We start from the raw sequence: 14,146 nt of genomic DNA, 5'->3' as shown, positions 1-14,146 counted from the left end.
TCTTTTTTGCACTGTTAAAATAGACAACATTTGGTGCTCTCTCACTCAGGATGATCACTGGGCTTGTCCCTCAATTCTATAGGCAGCCAGATACAAAACAGAGGACCTCACCCCACTTTCTGAAGGTCAGGACAGTATTCACACAGAAGGATGGTGGAGCAGGGTCTCTCTACCTCTTCAGACAGTGGGTACTCAGACTTTCTCTCTCCTTTTTCAGATTGGAGCACAATGCTACCTGGAGTGCTCAGCCCTTACACAGAAAGGCCTTAAGACTGTCTTTGATGAAGCAATTCTGACCATTTTCCACCCCAAGAAGAAGAAGAAGCACTGTGCAAAGTGCCATAGATGCTGCACCATTGTATGAAGTCACTTGGAAAGAAAAGTGAGATGAGTTCAATGAAAACAAGCAGGTTAGAAAGGCAATGAAGGTCATATGCAACTGAAAAGGGGAACATGACCAGAAAGGGGTCCTTTTTACCCAAATAGGAGCCCTCCATTCTGTGAAACCTCCAAGCTGTATCACAATAGGCCAGCTGTTGTCTGTGTGCATTCCAAAACCTTCAGAGTTTCATGCAGCCTCTTCCCACCACTGCAGACTGTGCTGAGCCAACAGAAACAAGAATGCCTTCTCCTGCTTGATTCTTCTTCACCTTAGGAATAAGAAGGCAGCACTGTGTGGCAAAAATTTAAAAAAAAAAAATTAAAAAAAAAATTAAAAAATAAAGGGATAAAAGAAACAGAACAAACTCCATTTGTGGCCTTAAGGAAGAATTGCTCAAAATTAAAAATTTGCAGTACATAGGAATTTAATCTGAACTGACTGAAAGAACATGGAGATCTGTAGAAATCTACTATGTAAGATGTACACTATAGGTAGGATGTACTTTTGAACGACTTTTCTTTTATAAAATTCATTACTTCAGGATATAGTTCTTTTTGTTCAATCTTCATGGAAGCAAAGGTGGAACGATTCCAGTTTGTCTTCACTTAATGGTGAAACTTCACAGCGTCAGTATGTTACTGCACCCAAGCTATCAAAACAGATCAACATTTACCTCCAGACTTAAGGAATGTTCTAAAACAAAAAAAAAATGCAAGTAACTCTATTTGTACAAGGGAATATTCAGGCTGAGCCATGTTTCTGTAAGCTGGGAAAGGAAGAACAGAGTTGTAGTGTTTGTGTACTGATATTCTGCCACCAAATATTGCCCTGGACATGAAATACCAGCTTGGAAAAATTGCCTTTCCAAACTGAGAACATGAAAGAGACACATTGCCATGGCAACTGAAAAATTACCTTATAGATCAGCTGGATTTCTACATCCCACCCAGCAGACAAAAATAGCAAAAGCCAAAAAGCCAAAGGTCACGCCGATCTCAAGTACTTTAAGATGATCCAAGTGCCTTATGATTTTTTTAGAGTATCTCATGTAAAAACCTTATCAAAGCGGAATTATAATCATTGTGATTTGCTGTGGTCCCCCTCCTCTCATTGATTATTTTGCTTCGCTCCCACTCTTACACGGCTTCCTTGCTGTAAGTGCTGTTCAACTTGCAGTTCTCAGCAGTGGACTTTCACAAGATGGACTGCATCCCTTAGCACAAGGGTGGGAAGACCTCGAGGGAGAAGAAGCTGCCCATAAACTCCCTGTGCTGCTGGAAAAATTGTGCCTTTCCACTAAAGCCTCTCCGGGAAGCCTGTACTCTTGCACCTCACAGCAACACTGATGCTCAGAGGTGAGCTCAAAGGGCATCTGCCTTTGAGAACAATGGCAATGCCATGAGATTGTCTTGTGGATTTCATTCCCCAAGCAGAAAATCATCATGGCAGAAAATACAGAGACCTCCAATATAACTCCTTGCAAAAGCAGCATCTCTATCCAGCATTTTGAAAACTGCTCAAACTAAGCAGCAAACAGAAGAGAACAATCATGATGCAATGCACCATCCTTTACCCATGGAATATGACAGATCCAAGCTCCTGTTTTCACTCGAGCACAAATTTTATTTACCACGGACACAAACAGAAACCAGATCAGACACAAAACATTTCCAATAGAGATCAATCCAAACTGGCCAAACTTGAGGTCAGTGCTACTCACCACCTCTTTGTGCTGCATGCAAGCATGGCCGATAGCTAAAATCATGCTAATCAATAGCTATACAAAAGAGAGGCTTCTTTACTTGTGCATGTCTTCTATCATATTGCAGAGAAATGGACTGACTGACACAACACAGCTCAGAGCGAGGACGGAGCTGAGCCTGGTGAAGGAGCTCATGTCGTGCCATAGAGGCTGTGCTGCTGTCCCAGCACTGAGCATTCACACAGTGGGGACATCAGTAATCAGCTGATCTGAGAGGTGTAACACGGTGTTAGAAGAGCATGAGGAAAACTAGGAGTGGCCAAAAGTCCACTGAAAAATAAAAGAAGGGTTTCAACAGAAAAAAATAATGAGAGCTTCACTGTGCTGCTTTTTGCTTCAGTGGAAATAAAACAGGGTGATGGCTTTGTGATTTAGGCTGCTGTAAAGCATTAGCCTATATGCAACTCTGGTTAAAGTAAGTGGAGTCTGCTGTAGCTGAAGTGCAATGGAAACACTCAGTTTGGAGCTGCCAAGTATTCTCAGAGCTTTACATAACAACAATTCAGACTGACAGCTGAGCTTATCATAAAATAATGAGCACAGTGGAAAGTGCAATATAGCATTCCCAGCATGTGTCAGAGAAAGCCACAATAACCAAATGATATTTTTGCCTGGTATCAGGGGTGCCTATTAATGCTGATGGGATGGGATGGGACAGTCATATAAAATCATATAGGAAGTTGTACCATTAATGCAATTGCAGTGGTTTGAGGAAAAATAACTTACAGAAACCCATATTACAGAATCACAGAATTGTAGGCATTGGAAGGGACCTCCAGAGATCAAGTCCAACCTCCCTGACAAAGCAGGCAAATATGGTGATGAAGAAGCTAAAATGCTGCTATGCTGATTTATTAAACTGTAGCATCCTGCACAAATCGTTGCATAGCACTGAAAGCAGATGTATGGAAAAAATATTACGACTAACCAGGGTTTTGTTTGTATTTACAAAGTCTGGTACATCAAGTTTGCAAAACAGTTTTCAAGTTTTTCAAGCTAATTGAGTCCACAATTTGTCATTTGTGAGCTGAAAGAGTGGGTGAGTGGTTGCAATCCACACACTGTATTCCATTTATTTTTCATTTCTCTTCCAACAAAAATAACTGATTTTTTTGAAAAAGATGTGGCTAATGCAGGTCTCATAAACATCAGTCCTGCGTGGGGTTACAGACACACATTCATCCTCGTAAATGTGGCATTTTTCAAGGATCTGCCATGTTACACCGTGGTCTTGGAGAGGAAGGAATAGCACAGGCCAGTAGGCTCCAGAAAGGTGCTGTAGGCAGATGTAAGCAGACTCACTGACTATCTGGCAAGTCATACCTAATGCCTTTCCTACAAACCAACAGATGGTACGTGAACAGGCAGCAAAGCTTATTTTCAAAAATATCAAAACACCAGGCACAGTGCAAGCACATGCGTAAGGCAAGAGAGAGAAATTTCAAGTTATTTTCAAGCACCATTAGTAGCAAGAAAAGAAAATCAATATGTGACTGCCAGCTGAACAGAGATAGTTTTTTTCACTGTTAGATGAACTGGAAATCAAATCTGGACTTCACCTTCAAAGGAATGCAGGCAGGATAGTCATAAAGGCTATGAACCATCCCAGGAACCTATCTGAGCATGTCGTTTTAATGCAACCAAAGTCAAAGCCCTTCCTGACAGCTGCCTTTGCTAACAGGCTGATAACATTTCATCACAGCTTAGCAGAAATCTGCCAGATCCGAGAAAATGCATCTTCTTTGGTCTCTTCTGAAGTTCTATCAGGAGTTGTTAACTTGAATTTCTCTGACAAAGAAGAATGTGAAAACAAGGCTCCAACCCCACCAAGGAGCAATTTGTTCCACCAGGCCTAAGTGCCACGATGTTGTGTCCTCCAAGAGAGGTGGAGAGCAGCTCTCAGTCTGAGCTCCCCTGGTGCAATGCTGACTGTCACAGACATGTGTAGCTCATGAAGAGCAACCAATTTCATCAGTACAAGAAATAAAAAGCTTACTATAGAATCATAAAATCATGAAGGTTGGAAAAGAGCACTGAGATCATCTAGTCTAACCATCAACTCATCACCAATCTCTTACATTTTGCGCCACTTTGAATTAGGCCCAATTAGTGCCAAAGGCTAACGATACAGATCGTTCCCTCAACTTACAATAGAGCTGGCACTCATCTTCTACTTCAGCACACTGGAAGAGTGACACAAAGGATTAGCATAGCTGAGAAAGGAAGCTCCTTTTGCTAAGTGGGAACTACAGAATTCACACTGCGTCCAGCAGCACTGTTGCAACAATCATTCAGCAGCTGTCATTGATATTTCACACATTTCTCCCCTTTTAAAGCACTGCTTCAGCTCAAAACAAACACAGCTGTCAAGATCTCACCCAAGATACTGTCTCAAGACTCCAGAGACCCAATTTGAGAGCCTTTACGGGAGCTTGGGAAAGGTTGTAGAAGTTCTTGCAAACAATTTCTACCATTGCCACCTATCATCACACCCAGCATGGCATACAGCAAGCAACACAGTGGCCAATTACACACAGTGTGTGTGTCTAGAAGATGTATTTTCACCATGTGAGCTGGCACTTCCATCAATAAACGTCCTTCTAATCAAATATGAAAGATGCCCATTTGCTCACATAGCTTACTAGTAGTCCATGACCTTTTCTTCAGCTTTTTTTTCCCCAGTGGCACAGCAAATACCTCCCGACTCACTGTACCAAAACCCATCTGGATTGAAAACAAATTGCAATGGCATCAAGCTGCCTCAAGGCAGGCTGGTCTGAACCACAAGCACAAATGGAGAAAGTACATTTGCCTTCTCTACCAAAGCAATGCAACATATGCTCCTATTAGCCCAGGGACCATCTGTTCTCTGAGCAGGTTGAGTGCAGGAATCTGGCTGCATTGCTCCCCGTATTTTCTTTCTTTGCCTGAAAAGTAGGTGCAGTTTGGTTTATCTTGCTTAAAACAAATAATCTATAGCTAACAGAACATTTTCTGGGTCTACATCTGTACAGGAGCAGAGGGGTATTTGCTGTGACAGGAGGTGAGCATGGACCAACCTCTGTCAGATAAATTTCAGATACATTTGTGCTCTAAGTAAAAGTGGAGATAACTCAGCTATAAATACCTGTTTTTCTCTTGGTGAATAGAGACCCTGTGAGGGCAGGAGAAAGACTCCCAACAATTTCAGTAGTGGCTGGTGATCTCAGCTCTGTTCACCTAATGAAACAAAACACGAATAGAAACATTTTTGAACCAAAAAGTTTGGATAAAAAATATGGATTAGGAGGAATGAATGCGACAGAAGAACGGCATCTTCTCTTCTGCTCTATTGGAGAGCTGCAAAATCAGGACCCAGAGCCATACCACAGTGAAATTTCTCTTTAAGATATTAAGGGAATGCCCATAATTAGAATTTTTTTTTTTTAATTATTATTATTATTTTCATTCTACTTCCTTTTCTTCAGTTAAAACTTTCAGAAATCTGTGAGCAAGAATATATTTTTCCTGGGTAGTTCCAGGATTCCCAGCCTCAAATGAGAGTCAGAAACTCTTTGCAAGAGCCAAATCAGCTCACAAGACCATCTATCACAGAGCAACAAGCAAAGACTCGTATGAATTGCTGTCAATGGTGAAAAATCCCTTCACCTTTGAAAATACTATTAACAGAAATAACACTGAGCATGATTCCCCCGTCCTTCCAGAACCATAATGCAGTGTTTGGCTGCTTCTTCCAACTCCAATTTCAGGATGGGATTTTCAAAGATGGAGTGTTTTGACTTATTTCAATTCTCATGAGGACAATGGAAGATTTCGGTGGACTCCACATATGACAAATGTGGAAAGAATTTGAATCTCTTTGTATTTCCTCTTTTTTGCCTTTTTTTTGTGACTGACGAAGCCTTGAGCACACCGATATACTGAACCAGGTCCAACAATTTTTGTACCTCTTGGCTACTGAGTGCTTACACTCTAAAGAAATTAGGCATCAGGAGACTTCGCTGATCTGATCTTTAGCTCAAGCTTTGAAGATGGGATTTGTAACTCCCGTTTTCAACCATCACTGAGGCTGAAGGTGAAAATGATTACATTAGCAGGGTAATATCGAGACAAACAGGTTTCTTTGCTGAGTTTGACACGGCACGTATTGCTGTCATTAAATTTCATTTCGTCCCAGTGGAATGGTAGCATTCAGGATGCCAGATTGAATTTTAGATTGGTTTTGTCAATGATCAGTTTGAGCTCTCCCTGATGTCATCGCTGCCAAATTTTGACTTTGATCAGAGGTTAAGGAATTCACAGCAAACAATTGCCACCAATCTGCAGTTTTCAGATTTTACGGCACAGCAGTTATTTGTACTGATAGAAATTGTTGTACTGGTAAAAACTGTTGTCTGATATCTGCCAAAGTAGTGTGGGTATAAGCCAAATCCATAGTGTGGCTGTCACGCTGACTCTCCCAGCACACTTGCCCAAAGGAGGCAGCTGCTCTACCAGCATTACTGAACTGGCAGGACTTGGAACTGCCCTGCCAATATGGAGTAAATGAGCCTGAACTTTTGACAAACTTGTAAATATTAATTCATGAACAAGCACTAACCTAGAGCTGCCAAAGCCTAATTCACTCATGAGCAAAAGTGACCTTAGGAAGCGAGGCCAGGTTGTCAGGTGGAAGGCACAAGACAGCTGCCCTCGTCCCTTTGGCATGACCCATGGACAGGGCTTGGAGGTGCCCTTGTGGAGGTCAGCAGCACCTTGTGACTGGGAGAGCTTCCAAGAGGAAGGCTGCAAAGTGGAGGAGCAGGGAGACAGACCTGGACTGTCCTTAAAGTGCAAGGATAACTGAATCCAGTTGAATCTGTTATGATGTTGATGCACTTGTACAGGCATTTCGCTGCAAAGAGATTCCCTGCTTCCCTGAGAACTTTTGTTTTCTTTCCTTTTCCGTAACACCTCAGCAATACTTAGAGTACCAGTGCAACAATTTACTCACACTGAGTCTGACTGTGAAGCAAATGCAATGACTTCAAACCAAATCAAGACCTAACGCAGCACCCATCAGCTGTTAGCATATTAAGAAAAACAGTTATTTACTCGATGCGAGCAATAGAATTTCTCTCTTACAAGTTGCTATGTGCAATATCTCTGGAGTATAGGGGTGGTAAAACCAAAGAACAAATACTGGAAAGCTATGTTTGACTTCTGAGTGATGCTAAGCCTTTACAAAGATGAACCAAATCTTCAAAATTCAACTCAAAGCAATAAAATTTCAAACCAGGGAAAATCATTTTTCCAGGAATTGTTTTGCATATTTTAAAAACGACGTAAACAGTATTAGTTTCCTATTTACAGCACGATTCTGTACTCTTTAGCTTATCCTCTTTTAAACATGTAATTATTGTATATTGTAACTGCACATTAATATCCTCTACTGTACATAGTTTATTTTAACAAAATAAATGTATTACTAGGTATTTTGACAGCATCATTTGAAGAAGGTGTGCTGCTCTATTTGTTGTCCCAGATGCTTATCAGGCAGGGAGAATGCACCCTGACACATACAATTCCTTTTGCATGGTCCTGGAACCACCTGCAGCTTCCAGTGTTCCCTCCAACAATGCAAAACTTCTAACAGGAGATGACACTGGTGATACAGAGCTCTGAGAGGTCTCAGGCACATCCTTTTCAGGAAACTGCTGCTTAACCAAACCCTCCATGGAAAGGAAGGTGGAGAAGTGGGGACTTGATGGGGTTGGTTTGTGGCTCTTCCAGATGTTACCTTTTTTTTCTTCTTTAGGTAAAAGGTTCTTGGCATTATTGTTTGTGGCTTCCACTGAAATACCACAGCACCAACAATTTTTTTTTTTCTCCCCTGAGTGAATATTTAAAGTTTTTCATAGAGAAGCCAGCGTGCTGTGGCCTTGTAGACACAGGAGTTCTCTTGGTAAACCAGCTAGGAAATGCATTAACCCAAGTGTTGGGAGCTTCGAAAGGAGGATGTAACCATCTAACAAACCCAACGTGTGGACAACAAAACCTCCAAACAAACCCATAGCAATGGCATTGAAGATGATGAGCCGCCTAACACTTGGCTCGGATGTGAGACACAACAGGACAGGGAGAGGCAAGAAAGAAAGGACGATGGTTAGAGGGCTGAAGAAATGAGGAAAGATAGTCCTTAAAGGCAGCACTGGAATGAAGAATACGACTAGCTCCTCTTTTCCCAAAACTCAGCACAAAATATCAAGGAGGGGAGGGGAAGAAGGGAGATGCTGCCTTCATTACTCAGCTTTTCATTTCCACACCAGAAACAGTCCCATCAACCAGCTAGTCTGGTCTTCAAATTGAGACCATAGCCACCACCATTCCTGAACAGTACCCCCACCTCTGACTGGGCTAAAGCAAGTTGCATAGGACAAAGGGAAATGGCCTCAAGTTGTACCAGGGGAGGTTTAGGTTGGATATCAGGAAACACTTCTTTACAGAAAGCGTTGTTAAGCATTGGAATAGGCTCCCCAGGGAGGTGGTTGACTCACCATCCCTGGATGTGTTTAAAAACCGTTTGGATGTGGTGCTCAGGGACGTGATTTAGCAGAGGGTTGTTAGTTAGGGTAGCGTGGTTAGGTTGTGGTTGGACTCAATGATCTTTAAGGTCTTTTCCAACCTGAGTTCTATGATTCTATGAAAGCACTGCGTGACTGCAACTATTGCTGTTCACATTGGAAGAGGGACACGAATCCAAGAAGCAGAGTGCTGTGCAAGATGCAGACAGGACAAGAGAGACACAGCCTTCTCCAAAATGCACTGGGGGGAGAAAAATGGCTGCCACCCCATTGTCCAGAAGGGAAACTGAGGCACAGTTTGCCCCTGCTCACCTGGTGCGTTGATGGCAATGCCGATATCCAAGTTGTACAGTCATGCTTTTTCCATATTTGCACCTCCTCCTTTCTCAGCAAGCAGCTGCAACCAGCTCCCTTCTCTTGCTGCAGCAGTATTTCAAGTTGGGAATGGTTCAACACTCTGGCATTCTCTCTGGCCTCTCTGCAAGTACCATTCTCACAGGGGCATCAAGTTCCCTTCTACATGTAGGGCATAATTTCTTTCTCTTGTTTCTAGATACTGGAAATCATGACAGATTAAACCTTTCAGGTGGTTTTCGTGGCAGTTTACAAAGATTTCGGCCTTATGCTGGTGGTCGGTGTCCAGGTGAAGGGAACAATCAATGATTCCAAGTATCAAAATCAGTGAAAATTTACCACAGTGAAGACCTAGTAGCATAAGACCTAAAAAAAAAAAGCCTGAGATTTGCAATGACCAGCAGCAAGAATCAAGAGAAGCTGTAAATGCCCCATCCCTGGACGGGCCAGGTTGGATGGGACCCTGAGCAGCCTTATGTGATGATAGGTTCCCCTGTTCATGGCAGAGAGTTGGAACTGGGTGGTGAGTAAGGTCCCTTCCAACTCAAACCATTCTCTGATTCTATCATTTTATGAAAGGGTGTACATTCACAGTAAATCCACAGCATCTCTATTCAGTTTTGCTTTTCTCCTTAAAAGACCATCCAGAAGTGTTAGCTGAGATTCAGTCAATACATTCTTCCCACACCTCCCCTTCTGCCTCCCAAGTCTGGATGCTGCTACATCAATCAAAACCTTCCTTCACGTCGTGCAGTGTTTTATTCCAAACACTTGCTTAAGGTTTCTACTGCCTCACCATATCTGGGTACAGCCTGTACTTCCCACTTGTTGCAATGGAAGGAAGTTGTCACTTTGGAATCCCATTTCTAATCCCAAGATTATGGCACAGCCAGACTCTGTAAGAGAAATCCAGCAAAGGAAATGACTTTGCATTAGGATCGAGGAGATGTTTTGCAGGTGTTCACAGCTCTGGCAAAGAGTTTGTAGGAGCTTACATATATTCTGTGTGAGAAAGCTTTATGCATCAATAAAGAATGACACATTGATTTAAATTGCATCCATAATACAATTTGGGGGTTTTATTAAGGACATAAAATAATTCGTAGGTTTTCCATAATAGTTGTGATGCTGCTTAGAACAATAACGAGATTAGAGAGATACAATTTGAAAGAAAACAGGGACTTTTTTAAGGCAGTTAAACTCACCATCACCAGAAAACTGCTCCTGCTGCTGTTTGACATGGAATTCAGAACTGCTGAAGGCAGATGATAAAATGTTCTCCTTTCTACTCAGCCACAGGGCAGCTTTCACAGTTCCACCGACAAAACATGACAGCAACTAATACATTGCAGATCAGATTAAAAACAAAAAGATCTGTCTCAAGGAAGATAAGGCTCTTGGGGAAGTTTCAGGCACACAACTGTGGGAATGGAGGAACTGCATCCCCAAGACACTTAATCAGAGCAGAAGGCAGGTGCTGACATCCTCTCAGCAGCAGTTCTCTGCTAATGGCTATCTGAGTTGTCTTTGTTTGTAAGCTCCTGTGACTCTCTTGCACTTGGCCAAATTTTGATGTTTTCACATCATTTCCTATTTTGTTCAGCGGGGAGAAATGAGGGATGAAGATGGATCTGTCCTCCTCCAGGTGGGAGTTGGAGGACTAAGGCACTTACACAGCTGTGTTCACCAGAGGGGGGATGCTGCAGCAGCTCCCATGCATCCCCCAGTCTATAAACAGTGGTTCTGAAGAAGGTGGCATGGACCAGCCTTTGGCATGTCTGCTGCCTTCCCTGCCCTGGGCCTGTCCCACCCGTGCTGGCTGCATTATTTGCTATCAGACAACTCCTCAGCTCTCCCGTGAGCACTTCTGGCTGCCCTCTGTGCATCTCTTGAGAAGCGAGTCCCTGTGTGGCTGAGCAGAGCAGGGAAGTGTGGGAAACATCCCTCATAGCCCCCTCTTTCCCATTACCTTGGCCAAGGCTTGCTGAAACTGAACCACAAGCACTACATTTTGGCTTGGTCCCTCTAACTCTGGAAATTGTCAAGAGAGGACTTTAGGGTTGTGCAGAGCCTCTCTGGTCTTACATGAAGCCAATTCTTCTTCTGGACAGTCCTGGACAAAAGCATTACACATTTAATGTGCTTCTTTCTGTTTTTTAAGAAGTCATCTCTTGTAAGGCAAGATTTTTTTTCAGCAGAAGTGCTCTAATTAAGCAAATCACTGAAACACGCACTTAACTGTAAGTCCACAGATATTAATCAAGTACTTGGCTGAGTTAGGGCTTAGGGTGTACTCACCCTAATTTCAAGATGGTGATTTGATACCCATTTTCATTTTATTGGCTGTACAGCCTTTTCTTTGACAGATATTTTTGACAGATCTCAGCGTAAGAAGAGCAGAAGGGACAAGAAGGGGAAATGTTGGTAACTCTTACATTACTGGGAAGGTACTAAAACTGAAAGGAATAAAGGCTGTTCTACTGGCTGTAATGCCTTTATCACCTGTTTCCAAGCCCTCTGTAACTATTCAGTCCATGTGCACCTTTGTGCATGAAGAAAGGTCCCACACTATGTAAAGCCTGGAAGGAAGAGAAACAGCATCAATTTTTCTTCCATAGGATTTGCTATTGTAAGGCTGTGTTCTACATTTCTACAGAAAAGGAAGAGGGAACTAAACCTCATCTGCCAGAAAAGCCAATGATTAGGAGTATTAGATGGTGAGACCAAATTCTGGGCTGACCCATACCCTCTGAGACAGCAGGGGTGTAGAGCCAGGGAGGAACTTGACCTGGGAAAGGAGAGCTCAGGCAGTCTCACACTCAGTGGTGGCCGTAGAGCAGAAGTCACAGTTGCAGCGTATGGCGACTGGGTAGGTGTAGAAGGGATCCACACCAGGGGCACACTTGGGCAGCATCACTGTCACCAGCTTGGTCTCATTGTAGGTGCAGACACGGTGGTAAGATTCAATGTAAGGCGGCTGCAGTATTGGCCTCTGTGGGTGAGAAATGAGGGTATCAGACAAGATGCAAGACAAACATCGGGGTCCCTGGTTTTCTCAAGAGGAAAAAACAGCAGAGCCACTGGATCAAGATGGAAAAGGCCATGGAAACAGCAGCAGTCGGGCTGCACGTTCTGCAAAGCCCAGCAGATACATGCCATGGGGAGTCGACCTGGCGCTGCAGGCAGCACTGAGGCCTGCATTTTTTCACAAGATGAACAACTTGGCCAGAAACCTCAACCAACAAAAAAAGACAGTAGCCTGAAGGCCCTAAACACCAAATTCCCACGTGGAACTACAGTGGCATGGATTTTGCTGAGAAGTGGTGTTTTCCTCAATGGAAGCACCTGTTTTCCAAAGACTCCAAAGACAGGACTGGAGGGAGCCCACTACAATCCTCTCCCTCACACAGATGGGAAATAGCCTGAAGTAAAACAGTCTGGAGACACTTAAACATGTTCTTTCTTTCAGTCTGTGCTGTGCAAAGAGCCTGCCCCAGGAACAGAGAACAATGGCACAGAAAAGAATAGATGCCACGTTTCAGCAAGAAGATATCCAGACACCCTCCCTCTTACCGGCTCCTCCATCCAGGCATACCATGAGGCTCTGTAGAAGCTGTTGAGCCTACAAGCCAGATGCATTCAGCTTAACTACATCCCTGTGGTATTTCACTCTGCAGTCATTAGAACTTCCCTGAATAAATTAAACCGGCTTTGGCCCCTTGAGCCATTCAATGACAGAAAGGCCATAAGAGTCAGCAACTTGCTCTCTGAAGTGTGTGCAGACTCGTGCTCTCTTTCTGCCCCTCTACACCCCCAAAGCATAGCTACTTCAATATTGAACTGTGATTTAAAACAGGGCCAAATTAGAAACAGACATTATCTTTGGGATCTGTTGTTTTGGAACAAAATATATTACCCCTCAACCAAGAGCTCCACCTTAATCTCAAAGGAATTTTCTTCCAGTAAAGTAATAAAGGCCTCCTCTCCTTAAGTGTTTGAGGTTTAAGAGGCTTTCCAATTGCATAATAAGAGTATTACGTAAGCACTTCATTAATATCATCACATGATGCGCATCCCCTTTGAGACAGCGCAAGGAGGGAGGGAACCAATTGCAGCAAAGCGCTGCAGTGGGACCGCAGAGCAGCACACGGTCCTTGACTATCTCACTGTTCAATGCATTTTTCTTCGGGAAAGACTCTCACCTCCCAGGTCTCACAGCGTCCCCAGCACGCATCCGTGGTGATCCGCAGCGCCTTGCAGCCAGGCTTCTTGGCCAGGAAGGTGAACTCACGCACGGCGCAGCCGATGAAGGTGCGCAGGTCGATAGCAGAGGTCTCTGTGCCTCCATGGCCAGCCGGCAGCAGGAGGAGCAGAGCGCCCAGGGTCACACAGGGGAGCTTCATTCTGAGGGAGAAGGGAGAGGAGGGTTGGGAGAGCCAAGATGGTGGCATGTTGCAGGGGCCAAGAAGCCCCAAGTGCATGGATTCAGCCCAAGAGCTGTGATGCCCCTTCTTCCCCTTGGGCACAACGTTCCCCATCTTTACTCAGCGCAAGAGAAGATAGAAGATGAGGGGTCACCTACTCCCAGAAGGGAAAAGTCTTACTGCAGCAGCCTGAATGCAATGGCCGCTGAAATCTCCAAATTGAAAGCTTATCATGCAGCAAATGCCTTCCTATCAGTTGGGCTGCCCTAAGCTTGCACCAGGCCAGAAGGTGGAGATGGGTATTGGTTGCCCTCTCACTGCACATATACAGAGGTCAGCAGCTCCTAAAAGCAGTATTGGTGCTGCCAGCACCAGTACCCCAGCACTCATCGGGTGCTGGGTCATGAATGCAGCCCTTCTTTTCCCTTCCTGCACTCACCACCTTGAAGCCAAGATATAACTCCACCAAGCCAGTGAGCAGGTTGGACAGGGATGGATGTGGCCAAGGTGACCAGAGGAGGCCATCCAAACAGCCAACATCAGCCAAATCCCTCTGACACTTGCTTCCTTTCAACCTCAAACCTTTGATGAAGAAAGCAATCAGTCTCTCTGGAAAATTGTCAAAAAGAGCAAGAAATGGAACGTACCTCAAGCTGTAAGC

General features: G+C 43.8%; 2 protein-coding genes across 3 annotated transcripts in view; one reads left to right on the top strand and one right to left on the bottom strand.

The window, feature by feature from the left end:
- Positions 1-7,655, top strand: part of RHOJ (ras homolog family member J) — a 51,846-nt gene extending 44,191 nt beyond the window's left edge. For both annotated transcript variants that reach the window (XM_090141795.1, XM_031605593.2), the window contains one exon: positions 218-7,655. In XM_090141795.1, the coding sequence (XP_089997921.1) occupies positions 218-364 (147 nt within the window). In that variant the 3' untranslated portion in view covers positions 365-7,655. The remainder of the gene's footprint in view (positions 1-217) is intronic.
- Positions 7,656-11,348: 3,693 nt separating this feature from the next.
- Positions 11,349-13,626, bottom strand: GPHB5 (glycoprotein hormone subunit beta 5). Its single transcript, XM_031605605.2, has 2 exons — positions 13,264-13,626; positions 11,349-12,053 (listed from the first exon to the last, which is right to left on the bottom strand). Exons 1-2 carry the CDS (start codon positions 13,597-13,599, stop codon positions 11,865-11,867), a joined length of 525 nt encoding a protein of 174 aa, XP_031461465.2. The 5' UTR covers positions 13,600-13,626; the 3' UTR covers positions 11,349-11,864.
- Between the last annotated feature and the right edge of the window lie 520 nt (positions 13,627-14,146).

This window comes from Phasianus colchicus, chromosome 5, assembly GCF_987193195.1.
Source record: "Phasianus colchicus chromosome 5, bPhaCol1.hap1.1, whole genome shotgun sequence".
Classification (NCBI taxonomy): domain Eukaryota; kingdom Metazoa; phylum Chordata; class Aves; order Galliformes; family Phasianidae; genus Phasianus; species Phasianus colchicus.
Note: the sequence above shows the minus strand (reverse complement) of the source record. Positions and strands in the feature narration are given on the sequence as shown.